This window comes from Rhea americana, unplaced genomic scaffold (assembly GCF_003343005.1).
Source record: "Rhea americana isolate MKP2758 unplaced genomic scaffold, rheAme1 scaffold_14, whole genome shotgun sequence".
NCBI lineage: Eukaryota > Metazoa > Chordata > Aves > Rheiformes > Rheidae > Rhea > Rhea americana.
Window position 1 is genome coordinate 9,018,373 of NW_028185483.1, and position 12,284 is coordinate 9,030,656.

Below are 12,284 nucleotides of genomic sequence, written 5' to 3' on the forward strand. Positions count from 1 at the left end.
CGGTCCCTAATCRTGCTGAAACCCTGCTGCTGTGGGAGGAGATGGGTCTGGGACCTTGCAGAGCAGTGGTGTTTCAGGGTGAGCACCAGGGCTTGTGCAACAGGTCACAGGATAGAAAGAAGCCTCACTGGGGCTGGGATCCCAGGTTGCACTAAAACCATGTGGTCTGGTGAGCACGGGTGAGGGTTGCCTGCTTGCTGGCCTTCACAGGGGTCAAGGGCCCCAGGCAGGGTGATGTGAGGCAGCTTCAAAGCCCAAGGGACCAAGTTAGTTGTGGACCACTTGCCACGGGACCCCAGCTGGTATTGCTTCATGTGGGCTCAGCGACACCCAGCAGCAGAAACCCCCGGGCGCTYCCAGGGCAATGACACCTACCCCGGCCAGAGCTGGGCTTGCCGGCAGCAGGGCTGTCACGGGAAGCGTCGTGTCCTGCTGCCTTCGGCACTAGCCGGGACGTCCACAACCCTCCCTGGGAGGCGGCAGGTTACTCTGGCGGAGCAAAACCTGGGTTTTGCGGTGACTCTGAGCTCAGCATCTGCACAGCAGGGAGCGGCCGGGAAGCGGCCGGGAAGAAGCGGCACCCGCCAGCCCTGCACCGGTGCTCTGTAACCTGCTTCCCCGGGTGCTGTTATGTCCGTGCCTGGCGCTGCCTCCGAGGCCCGGGATGTGCCGCAGCCCGGCCGGGCTGGCAGCGCGGGGACGCGCGGCCGTGACCGGAGGCTTTGCCGCTCCGGGGCGCCTCTATCRGAGCGGACCCTGGCGCGGCGGAGGGGGCTCCGCCGTCCCCTCCCGGTGAGGGTGCAGGGGGCTCGGCCCCGAGGGCCCGCTGGAGGTGCGGGAGTCGGAGCCGCGGGGCAGACCCGGGGGGAGCCCCTAAAGGCGAGCTCCGGGAAGCCTCCTTGGGTAGCTCTGGGGCCGCCCCCGGGCTGGCGGGGCTGTGCGGGACTGTGCGGGGCAGCGCCGCAGCGGGGCGCCAGGATCGCCTGGCACCTGCGGCGTTTGGAGGGGAAGCGGGTACCCTGGGCATCGCCGGGGGTCGTGCCCGTGGGGGCACGGCGCTGCTCCTGGGGCAGTGCTGCTCGGCAGAAGCCGAGTCCGACATTCCTCCGTCGGCTGGGTTTCGGGTGGCGGTTTCTAAGGAGCGCCGGGTTTTGACTTCTGCGGCGCCGCGCTGGAAAGCTGTGTGCGCTTCTGGGATGAGTCAGAGCCGCCCGGGAGCCCAGCAGCGCCGCGCTCGCCGCGGGCAGACGCGGCCGGCAGATACGGGCGCGACGAGGCAGCGCTGGGGCTGCGGGGAGCCCGGCAGCTCCCGAGCCCCCGGCCTGACCCCAGCCGCAGCACCGCCGGGGAAGCGGGGAGGTTATTTTGGGAACAGCGGCTTGGGAAAAATCTCTCCCGTGAGCTAAAGGACTGGTGGGCGGCATCGGCAAAGCGCCGCTTCTCGGAGCCTGAGGCCCACGGCGTTGCTCCGGGAGCCGGTGCGCCCGGACGGGCCGGCACGGCAGGGCGCTCCGGCCCCCGCGCTCCCTCGCCGGCTCGGGAAGGGGGTCCTGGCCAGCCCCGGTGCCAYGSGGAGGGGCGTGCGCGGACCCTGCGSCGCGGTGGCCTTGTCTCCGGCAGCTCGGGACCAGGACCTGGGCCGCGGCCGCCGCTGGCGTCGGAAACACGAATGGGCTGAACTGGGAGTAGATGCGTGTAGCAAGTCCAGCAGCTAGCACAGCGCTGCCGGCTCGGGAAAGGCCGGGCAGGGCCCCGGCACCCCGGCTTTCCCACGCTACCTCCCCAGGCAGCTGCTCCCGGCTGCAGCGGGGCTGCCCGCACCCCGGCCCTGCCTGCACACGGCTCCGAGTGCCCCATCCTGGCTCCCCGGCTCCTCCGCCCTCGTGGGAAAGCAGCGGCTTTCCGGAGGGCTCTCCGAGGCRGGAGGCTCCACCAGCCACGCCAGGGCTGCAGCCCCGTGCCCGCCTCCTCGTGGGGCACGCAGGCTCGGCGTGGCGCAGGGCCTGGGCTCCCCGCCTGCACCGCTGCCCGTAAGAGCCCCGGGGCGCTTCTGCAGCCCTGCTGCCTTCTGCCCGCTGCCCCCAGGTCTCCAGTCCAGCGCCGTCCCCTGCCGCCAGCCGCACGGAGAGCCGTGCCGGCGCGCCGGGGAAGGAAGCAGGAAGGGCTCGGTGCTGAGCGTCACTGCTGCCCACGGACGCTCAGCCGGGCCCGGGACTGCCCCAGGAACGGGATGTCGGAGCCCCAGTTTTCCTGGCCATCGTCGGCCTTGGGCAGCGCTCTCCGCAGCCTGGGTTTCCCCTCCTGCTCGCTGTGCCTAGCAAGCAGGGTCGGGGGAGATGTGTCAGATGCTGCGGGAAGCCCAGCAGCTCCCGGCCGGAGCCGGGGGGCCGGGCGCGGGCGCGAGCCGGCGCCTCTCTAGGCTGGCGGCAGTGGCGACCTCGCCCCAGGGCTGCGGCGTGCAAAGCGAGCAGCCCGCGGCGGCGAAGGGTGCGATCGCGCCACGGGGCACGGCCAGGGCGGCGGGAGCCCTCCGCGCCCAGCGCGGTTCTTCTCTCCCCGAAACCGAGGCGCTGGGCTTCGCGAGGGAYGAACGGAAAGCGCCGTCTTTGAGACAACCGCTCTGTTTGCTGAGGAAACACGAGTTGGAAGCAGCTCTGCTGCCGTGATTTCCGTAACCCCGACGCTGCCCCCGTGCTGATTCATTGATTTGGACGGGTTATATACTGGGAGGGGAAGTGCGAACCGCACTCGGCTCACTCGCCAGCGCGGAGCGCCGCTCGCTGCGAGCTCTCGGCCGCGGGACGCGCCGGCGGGTAAGTCTCCGCTCCGCTCCGGGCTCCGCGGGACGGCCCCGGCTCGGAGGGGTCGCAGCTGGGCTGCGGGACATTGTGTGCTCGGTGTCCCTGCTGCCGTGATCGGAGGGAGGCGTTTGGCTTGTGAGGAGTCTCCCCCCCCCCCCCCATTCCCTCCCAAAAAAAGTCTTTTTGGGCTTTGTGGCAGCTGAAATATTTGCATAGGTGAAGTACTTTAAAAATACCCCCCTCCTTAGATTTTGCTTTTTCCTCCTATGCTTTCCTTATGAGTTGAGCTTAGGAACAGTTGGATGCTGAGATGCATGAGTTGAATGGTAGAGAATATTCAGCCTCTCTGTAAGTTTTTGCCCCTAGAAGAAGAAGAAAAAAAAAAAGAAAAGAAAAAGAAAAGATAAATTGTTTTCAGCTGCCTTTCCTGAGCTGCGCTCCAGCTTGGATGCTCTCTAAGCTCACTTAACAGGGAGTGACATGAGCAGGGCTTTTGATGTGCAAGGCATTCAGTGCAATTTATAAATTGCTTGCTATAAACAGAACTGTTCTCGGATGCAGATTGTTTCCATATGTAAAACAAACTCTGCTGGCTTTAGGAGGGCTGTCCCTTTCCTCTAGGAAGCCAGGATTTTCCCTAGYAGGAGCTTGGGGCTCGCAGGAGGGGGCCATGCCCTTGCAGCCCCCTGCACCCTCCCCCCGCTGGGGCTGCTGTGCCCGGGTGTCTCGTGCTCCCAGACTTGTCCGTCCTTGGTGCCTGGAGAGCAGCAGGTTTTTGCCCTCCCTTATGCCCCGCGAAGCTGCCACCCCGGCATGAGGCTGTTGCTATGATCTGCAGAGAGGGGGAAGCTCCCAGATCAGAGGAGGGAGGGGATCACCCCCCGAGGAGCTGAAATAGGTGATGCCCGTGGCTGTGGGTGATGGAGGACTTCTATGTAAAGCCCTTGCCCGCCACAGGGCCGTGGCCAGTCCCCAGGGAGCTGGGGAAAGGCACCAAAATTGGATCCTCCCTGCCCTGGCGGATGAGGTGGCAGCAGTCGTGGCAGGGGGGGCTGTCTTGGCCCCGGCTGATTTTGGCCGCACGAGCAGGATGCCCTGCTTGGCACTTGCCTGCAGCCTGGCCCCAGGGCGACAGCGCCTGCGATGGGCACCCGGGCCGGCGCCGGTGGCAGCCGCGGGTGTGCAGGGCGGTGGCTGGTGCTGCGGGTGCCGCTCCCTCMCTGGCCCGCAAGACCCTGGCCACGTCTCACGGGTGGTACCGGTGGCCCATGCCTGCCCCGGCCGCACGCTGCTCCCCCACGGGCGCCTTCTCGATGGGGTGCCCGCTGGCCGGCCGGCCACCCCGAGCCCCGTCTCGACCTGGGGGTAGCGGGTGAGAAGAACTTCTGCAATGCTGCGGTGAAAACACGTCCAGGGAGTGGCTGCCAGCGCTGCTCTTGGCTCCAGGACAGGAGTGCGGAGCGGTTCACCGCCGTGCCTGGAAGGTGCCTTACGGCAGCTTCCTGCCCCCCCCCCGGTCCCCCGGGACCCGCTCGGCTTTCATGCCCCGGGTTGACTCTGGTAGGCGCTGGTTTGAAGTTTTCCAGCTTTCCTCCTGGGCGACGYGGGGAGGTGAGCCCCGGTCGTTACAGCAAACGATGCTGCGCTGCAAAACAGGAAACCGCGCTGCCGGCCGCAGTGGGCTCCGGCGGAGCGAAGGGAGTCGCAGCCCTGCTCGGAGATGCCAAAGATGCCGCTAATAGCTGCGGCGTGGCAGCGAGGCGCCGAGAGCCCCGTCTCTCTCCCGCTCCGCGCTCCTGCCCTGCACGGGCTGGGAAGCGCCTTCCCCGAGCCTTGCGTGCCCTCCCGGGCTGCAATGTCGGAGTGGGGGAGTGCAGCAGCTCCCGTGGCCTCCGTGGCTCTTTTCAGGGAGAAGAGCAGACCCTGTCCCTGAGAGCAGTCTTTGGGCAGTGGGATGAGCCTCAGCATTTAGCACGAGCTGCTGTGCACAAATGCTCATCCCTGAACCCAACAAGTCCTGTCCTGAGTGTGTCCCACACCTCGCCCCCCCTCCTGTGGGAACAGGTACAGCTGCGTGTGCAGCGGGGCTGGGGTGCGCCTCAGTTCTCCTCCTGAAAGTAAGGCCATGCCTCTTCCCACACCTTTCTCCTTCGGCCCTTCTTGGCAAAGCTCAAAGGGGCTGGCTGAACCCATCAGTTTGGAAGATGTTGTAGGGTGACTGATGGCGCAGGAGGCTGCAATGCCCTGGAAGAGGCCAGTGCTGAGCTCCCCTTTGCTTTCCCTACAGGAAATATGGAGAAGAGTGGCTGGGTCCTGCTGCTCATGGGCTTACATGTGGCCTGTGTCGCCCGTGCCCAGTGCCCAGAGCAGTGCCAGTGTGTCCGCACCGCCCAGGTGGAGTGCTCTGGTGCCAACATTGCCACTGTTCCCAGCCCCATCCCCGAAAACACCATGACCCTGCAGATCATCAACACGCGCATCACAGAGCTGGGCGCCGCGTCCTTCGGCAACGCTTCCATGCTGATCGGGCTGCGCATTGAGAAGAACGACCTGTCACGCATCAGTCCCAGAGCCTTCCAGTACTTGCCCTCTCTGCGCTACCTCAGCCTGGCCAGCAACAAGCTGCAGGAGCTGCCCGTGGAAGTGTTCGAGCCTTTGGGCCAACTGGAGTCACTGCTCCTGTCCAGCAACCAGCTCTTCCACGTTGAGCCCTCCCACTTTGCCCAGCTGAGCAACCTCAAAGAGCTGCAGCTGCATGGCAACAACCTGCATGAGCTAACGGAGGGGGTCTTTGACCCACTCACCAGCCTCACCAAACTGAACCTGGCCAGGAACAACATTGAGCATCTRCCGCCCCAGGCCTTTGAGAGGCTGACGCGGCTCCAGGTGCTGCGGCTCTATGAGAACCGGCTCCGGCAGATCCCTGCAGGTGCCTTTGATGGGCTGCCGGAGCTGGAGGAGTTGGGGCTGCACCAGAATCAGCTGCAGACACTGTCACCAGAGCTCTTCATGCACAATGAGCGCCTCCAGAAGCTGTATCTCTCCAACAACCTCATCACTGCTCTGCCCAGTGGTGTCTTCCTGCCCTTACGTGCTCTCTCCAAGATCACCCTACATGTCAACCGGTTGCAGGAGATTGCACCTGGTGCCTTTGGGCCCATGCCTAACCTGAAGGAACTGTGGCTGTATGACAACGAGCTCACCGGCCTCCCTGAGGGTGTCTTCAGCAACCTCACCCAGCTGCAGCTCCTGGTACTGAGCAAGAACCAGCTGCGCTCGGTCTCAGCTGGCACTTTCCAAGGCCTCRGCGAGCTGCTGGAGCTGTCACTGCACTCCAATGCACTGCAGCGCCTGGATGCTGAGGCTTTCCGTGGGCTTACCAAACTGCAGAACATCTCRCTGCACAACAACCGGCTGCGGGTGCTGCCACAGGGTCTCTTTGGAGCCACTCCAGTGCTGAGGAAGGTGCAGCTGCAGGGCAACGTCCTTGAGTACCTGCCAGCGGGTGTCTTCGCCCCACTGTCCACCCTGCAGGAGGTTAGGCTGCACAACAACTCCTGGCACTGCGACAAGAAGATCCTCTCTCTCAAGACCTGGCTCGAGGCCAACCAGCAGAAGGTGGGCGAGATCCCCCCCGTGTGCGCCCTGCCGCTGCTCCTGCGGGGCGCTCCCATTGTGGGACTGCGGCGCGACCAGCTGCTCTCCAATGGGCTGCCCGCAACAGCCGAGCCAGAGCGCTTCACGGCCACCTCACGTCCCAGCACCTCGCTCTCTGCACATCCCTCCGAGCTGGCCCCTGGGGCCACAGCGATGGGGCACCCCACGGGGCTGCCGACTGCCCCTGGTCTCACAGAGGAGGAGGAGGAGGAGAAGGGGCAGTGGGGCCTGACACGGGCACAGAGTGGGGTGGTGGTGGCAGTCATTGTGCTGGTGTGCGTAGCCCTGCTCTGTGCCCTCGTAGCGCTGGTGGCCTACAGCTGTAGGAAGAAGAGCCACGTCGTGCTCATGAGGATGAAGGCCCCCAATGAAGCCTGAGTGTAGCGGCCAGCAAACCCTTGGGGGAGTGGTCTTGGTGATAAAGCCCCTTGGTGCAGCCCATGCCCAGGGCTGGGACACCTGACAGTGACATTGTCAGCTGCAGTGGACAAGTTGGATGGGCCAGCATCGCTCCGCGTCCCCTGCGCTGCTCTGCTTTGCCTTGTGCAGGCCCTCTTCTGCAGGGAGGTGAAACCCCATGGTCACCTTTGCTCCTTTCCAGCCCCTTGCCTCCAGCATGTCCTTTGTGCACATTCYCCTGCACCCCAGGGTATTCCTGGGGCCCATCACGTGCTGTGTGGTGCCTCAGCTGCACAGGTCAGGGACTGCCTAKGGCTCAGCAGGTAGCTGTAGCCTGACCAGAGTGGTGCTTTCCAGAGCAAGGGAGGAGGCGTGATCTTGCCTGTCCTTTGCCTGGTGTTGCCCTTTGAGTAATGCCTGCTGCTTGCCCTGGCACTGCCTGCTACCCTGCCTCACCTCCTGGTGCCTTGCACCTTTGCTCCTCTCCCACCTCATGTCTGGGGATGCAAGGTGCTAAACTGTTGTGCAGTGCTGGGAAGTGCAACACGGGCCTTTGCCCCGAGCAAAGCTGTGTGTCCTTGTGCTGGTTTGCAGCTTATGGGCATCTGGGGGAAATCCCCTGGGACAGGGCTGTCTGTGCCTTGTTCCCTTGCCTGGACTGGGCTCCTGGCCCTGAGATGCTCCTTGGTGCTACTGCAGCCTGCACAGAGTAATCTGGATGTGCCCTCCCTGCCTCTAGGCAGTGCAGGGTTGAGAAGAGCATCTTCCCCCAGTCCCATCTCAAGAAATGTCCTGAACCCAATGCACTCGTGCTCCTCCTACAGGAGGCTCTTGTCCTGGAGGTCTGCATGGCCTGGGCATAGCAGCAACCTCCCTGGCCAAGCTACAAACCAAGACCTAAGCCCTGTGGTAGGCAGATGCCAGCCTCTCTGAGGCCACGTTGCTGCCTTCAGGCTCACAGCGTGCTGGGGGTGGGGGACAGCATGCTGGGGATGGGGGCTGCAAGGAGGCTGCTGCTGCAGGGAAAGTGCTAGTGATTGGGAGATCAGCACAAAATACACATGGAGCTGGACCAAGCGTCTGGCCATGCCAGCTGGCCCTCACCCAAGGAAGCATTTTGCAAAACCTCTTCCCCCACATAGGCCCCTCTCCCTGGGGCTGGGAGAGACTCCCTGTACTTGTGCCCTGGTAAAGGAGGCTGCTGGGGCATCCCAGGGCTGCAGCCTATTGCGAGCTGGTCTAGCTTATTTCTGCATTTGACCCTGCAGTGCTGTGATGGTGCTGGGCCACGCTAGGGAACGTCGCTGTGGCTGTCCGAGCGGTGGGCTAGGGGAGCTCCCCTGTACCTGCTGSTCTCCCTGCCGCCGTGTGCCCACCTTGGTGCGAGCAGGCCCCACGCTCACACGCCGGTGCATTCCTCCTGACTCGCACCTGCAGAATAGCCTGGAAACATGTGAATGTGTCTGTGCTGTTCAGTACCTGCTCTGTGACCTCTCTGATTAAAGTGCAATTGTCCATCTCCAGTTCCGAGAATTGTTTATTTATTCCTATGTGTCACCTGTACCCTTGGAATAACCCAGCTGAGACAGGAGCTTTGCATTATTTCCTCTCCTAAAACATATTTTTCTGTTTTGAGGAAAAGCCCACAGAGGCTGGCTGGTGCGAGACAGGGTTAGCAGCCCATAGTCCTGGAGCCTGGGCTTGCCCAGGGTCCAGACTAGGAGAAGAAACCTGGTAGCTTCAAGGCTGYGGGAGGTTCCAGCCACTGAAAGCAGGAGGGTGGTTTTCAGAGGGAGAGCTGAGACCTCTATCAGCTTCTCCATAGAGATGCTTCCTGCACAGTCCTCTCCTGATAGATGCATTCAGCAGGTTTATCAGGCTTGGCCCTGAGGTGGCGGAGCTTACTTGGCGCTCTCCTTAGAGCCAGCTGCTGATGGCCAGGGCAGCCTGTGTTTCTTACAGAGCTGAGTTTCTTCATACCTGAGCAACCTGGCTCCACCAATCCAGCCAAATCCATGTGAGTCTCCATAAGTACGCTGGGAGAAGCACCAGCTCTGCCAGGTAGGTGGCAAGCTCTTGGGATTCTGGCTGGTCCATCAACTCTGCCTGGCCAGCCCACTGCTGGCTGGGCTCACATCGATATCCCCATCTGGAAAGCATTTGACGCAAGCAAGGTTGGTGGCTCTGCCCTCTGAGCCGCACAGTGATGGTCGCAGAGCCTTGCTGGGCATGCTGCCCCTGCCTCACCACGGCTTGGGTTTGCCTTGCTAAGCCTTGTCTGAGCTCCTTGCTTGTGCAAGGGCACTTGTTAGTCCTGTTCTTTAGTGACATTTATTAGAGTCCAGGAAAACTGCTGGAGGGCAGCTGCGAGCAAATGTGCTGACCCTTGGTGTGGGATGGGTGTCGTTAGTGCCAGCAGTGCCCTGCCGCTGCCCTGYGGCTGGGGCACCTTCTGGGATGCAATGCTGCTTCTCTGCCAGGATGCTAGCTCGCTTCTGGTTTTATTCTGCTCCCTGAGAGCATTCACCTCAGTTCCTGCTGGGGCCGGGTTATTTCTGAAGCGCTTCAAGGACATGGGTTGCTGTTGCTGATAAGCAGAAATGGGCAGCTCCGCCCCAGCAGGGGCATTTCGTCAGCTGGCTTCAACACTCGCCCCAGAAAACATCTTCCTTTCTGAAGAAGTTTTGCTTCTGCAAATTTGCTATGGACCCAGTCGCAGGACCTGTGATGCTGTTCTTGGTAAGTGGAAGCTGCTTGGTTCGGGTAGTTGGGGGCGCGGGTCTGCTAAGGGGCCTGGGCATGCTAGGAACTGCTTTTGGCTTTGTGTGAAAACAAACACTGGTGTAAATCCAAAGCACCCGTCACTTGAATGGGATTTCTCCTGCTTGCTGCCACTGTGGAGGACAGCAATATTCAGCTCCTGGCAGTTTGCACACTTCTAGCTTTCCGGCAGTGCCAATGCGTGTCCTGAGCCAGAGAGACGCTGGCTGTGGCCTGGAGGCCACTGGTCTGCTCAGGCAGTCTGACAGCACCTCTCCAGCCCCATCTGGACTGGGAACAGGCACACGGTGAATTAAATATCTTGCAGGCTTAGGTGCTGCTGCTCTGGTCGGTGCCCCAGGAGTTCAGGCAGCCCRAGTCAAGAGCTGTGCCAACTGCTCTGCCGAGTGGTGCTGGGCTGGAAGTGTTGGCTGGGTCTGCATAGGACACCAGTTCAAGCAGCCCTTGTGCTTCCCGCGCACCACCTGGGGGACTGTCCTGCCCATGTGCACATGCCCTGCAAGCGTGCAACCCCCCTCCAGCATTTTGATTTTTGGCCTTTGCATACCCCTTTCCATGCACACCCACGCTCTCATGCAAGGTCTGGGTCAGTAATTTTAATGGCAAATAGAAGTATGTAACAGGGTACATTCAGCCAGTGGAGCCCACTTAGTTTGTGACTAAGCACTCATTTTGCCCGATCTGCTTTGCAGTACTCTCCCTGCCACCCAGTGCGGGCAGCACCCTGCCCACACTGGCTACAGAGATATAGACTGGCTCCTCCATGGCCTCAGTGAGACCATGTAGGCATGACTGTGGCCAAGGCTCTGCACTATGTGGGCAGTGCAGCACTGGTTGTCTCAGGAGAAGAGCAGGGCTGGGGCGTAGGTGGAAGAGCATGGATGCACTGCATGGGAAGGATTTGTAACAAAGTCCTCCTTTCCCGTGAAGGCTGAGCAAGGGCAGTGCTGGGGTGGTCTGCAGGATGCGGCCGAGAGGATGCCCTCGTGGGCTGCGCAGCCTGGGTCCGCCTGCGCTGCCATGGCCAAAATGGGTTGTGGGCCCACTGTATTTCTCAGCACAAAAGGCGCTTCCCCTTGCAGTGGCTGCCCACGAGAGAAGCTGCCACTTGTGGCACTTTTGTCCCACTGAAGCAGTGCAGGGGGCAGGGCTGGCCCCAGCCATGGTGCAGGGATGAGCCTYGTGTCCTTCTCTAGCACAGGATGATGGTCTACATGATGCTGGGACTGGGATCCCTSCTGGTGGAGGTGCTCCCCCAGCCCTGCCCTCCCTCCTGCCAATGCTACGACGTCTCCAAAGTCTTCTGCTCAGAGGAGAGGATGCAGGAGATCCCCGCAGGCCTGCCGGGGAATGCCACCCAGCTCTTCTTCGTGGAGACAGCCCTAAGCGGCCTCCACAACGGGGCCCTGGGCTCCAGCACCACCCTCACCAAGCTGGTTTTCCTCAACAACAACATCCAGGTGCTGGAGCCTGGCACGTTTCAAGGGCTGCCCAACCTCACAGAGCTGGAGGTGTCGGGCAACCCGCTGGCAGCTGTCAGCCCCGGGCTCTTGGCCGGCCTGCCCAGTCTCAGCAAGCTCTCCCTGGGCTCCAACGCCATCCGCTCCCTGGAGCCAGGGCTCTTCGGCGCTGTGAGTTCCCTGCAGGACCTGCGTTTGCAGAGGAACAAGATTGAGGTGCTGCCCCCCRAGATCTTCCACCCGCTCCGGCTCCTCCAGACCCTGGACCTCTCCCAGAACGTGGTGGCCGAGCTGCCGCCGGGGCTCTTCGCCCCGCTTGCCTCCCTCCGCGTCCTGAAGCTGAGCGACAACCTGCTGGCCCAGGTGCCACCTGGCATCTTCGGCGGCCTGGGGCGCCTCCGCGAGCTCCACCTGGACGGCAACCGGCTGGCGGAGCTGCCACGTGGCGCCTTCGCTGGCCTTGGGGCGCTGCGGCGGCTGCAGCTGCAGCACAATGCCTTGGGCAGCCTGCACCCCACCGTCTTCTCCTGCCTCCCCAACCTCACCTCCCTCAGCCTGGAGGGCAACCGCCTCGCCGCCCTGCCCGCCGCCCTCTTCCAGGGCACCCCGCGGCTCCTCGACCTCTCGGTGGCCCGTAACCGCCTGGAGACGGTGCCCGAGGGAGTCTTCGCCAACCTCTCGGAGGTGCAGAGCCTGGCGCTCTCGCACAACGGCCTGGCGCGCCTCCCTGCYGGGGCTTTCCGGGGCCTCTCCAGCCTCGCGGCGCTGCGGCTGAGCCACAACAACCTCTCCAGCCTGGCGCCCGGCCTCTTCGCCGAGCTGGCCAACCTGGCGGCGCTGGCGCTGGAGCACAACCGCCTGCCGCGGCTGCCCCCGGGGCTCTTCGACGCCAACGAGGGGCTGGTGCGCCTGGGGCTGGCGGGCAACCCCTGGGTGTGCGACTGCCGCCTCGCCTACCTGCTGCGCTGGCTGCAGGCCTCCRCCGACCCGCCGGCCCACGCGCCGGCCTCCTGCGCCCGGCCGGCGCCCCTCCGCGGACGCTCCCTCCTGGAGGCCGCGGGGCGGCCGCTGCCCTGCCGGCGCGCCGAGGAGGAGGAGGAGGAGGGCGACAAGGAGGAGGATGAAGCGGAGGACGAGGAGGAGGACGAGGAGGAGGCGGCGCCGGGGCGGTGCGCCTACCGTGACG

The 12,284-nt window shown here is 63.3% G+C and overlaps 2 protein-coding genes across 2 annotated transcripts in view; both read left to right on the forward strand.

The window, feature by feature from the left end:
• Positions 1-2,652: 2,652 nt before the first annotated feature.
• LRRC15 (leucine rich repeat containing 15) lies at positions 2,653-8,380 on the forward strand. Its single transcript, XM_085298671.1, has 2 exons — positions 2,653-2,813; positions 5,089-8,380. The coding sequence occupies exon 2, from the start codon at positions 5,094-5,096 to the stop codon at positions 6,834-6,836; it is 1,743 nt and encodes a 580-aa protein (XP_085154797.1). The 5' UTR covers positions 2,653-2,813; positions 5,089-5,093; the 3' UTR covers positions 6,837-8,380.
• A 1,171-nt stretch (positions 8,381-9,551) lies between these two features.
• The window catches only part of LOC146599477 (uncharacterized), a 5,511-nt gene continuing 2,778 nt past the window's right edge, over positions 9,552-12,284 (forward strand). The window contains exons 1-2 of the mRNA XM_085298680.1: positions 9,552-9,596; positions 10,835-12,203. Coding sequence (XP_085154806.1) covers positions 9,561-9,596; positions 10,835-12,203 — 1,405 coding nt within the window. The 5' untranslated portion in view covers positions 9,552-9,560. The remainder of the gene's footprint in view (positions 9,597-10,834; positions 12,204-12,284) is intronic.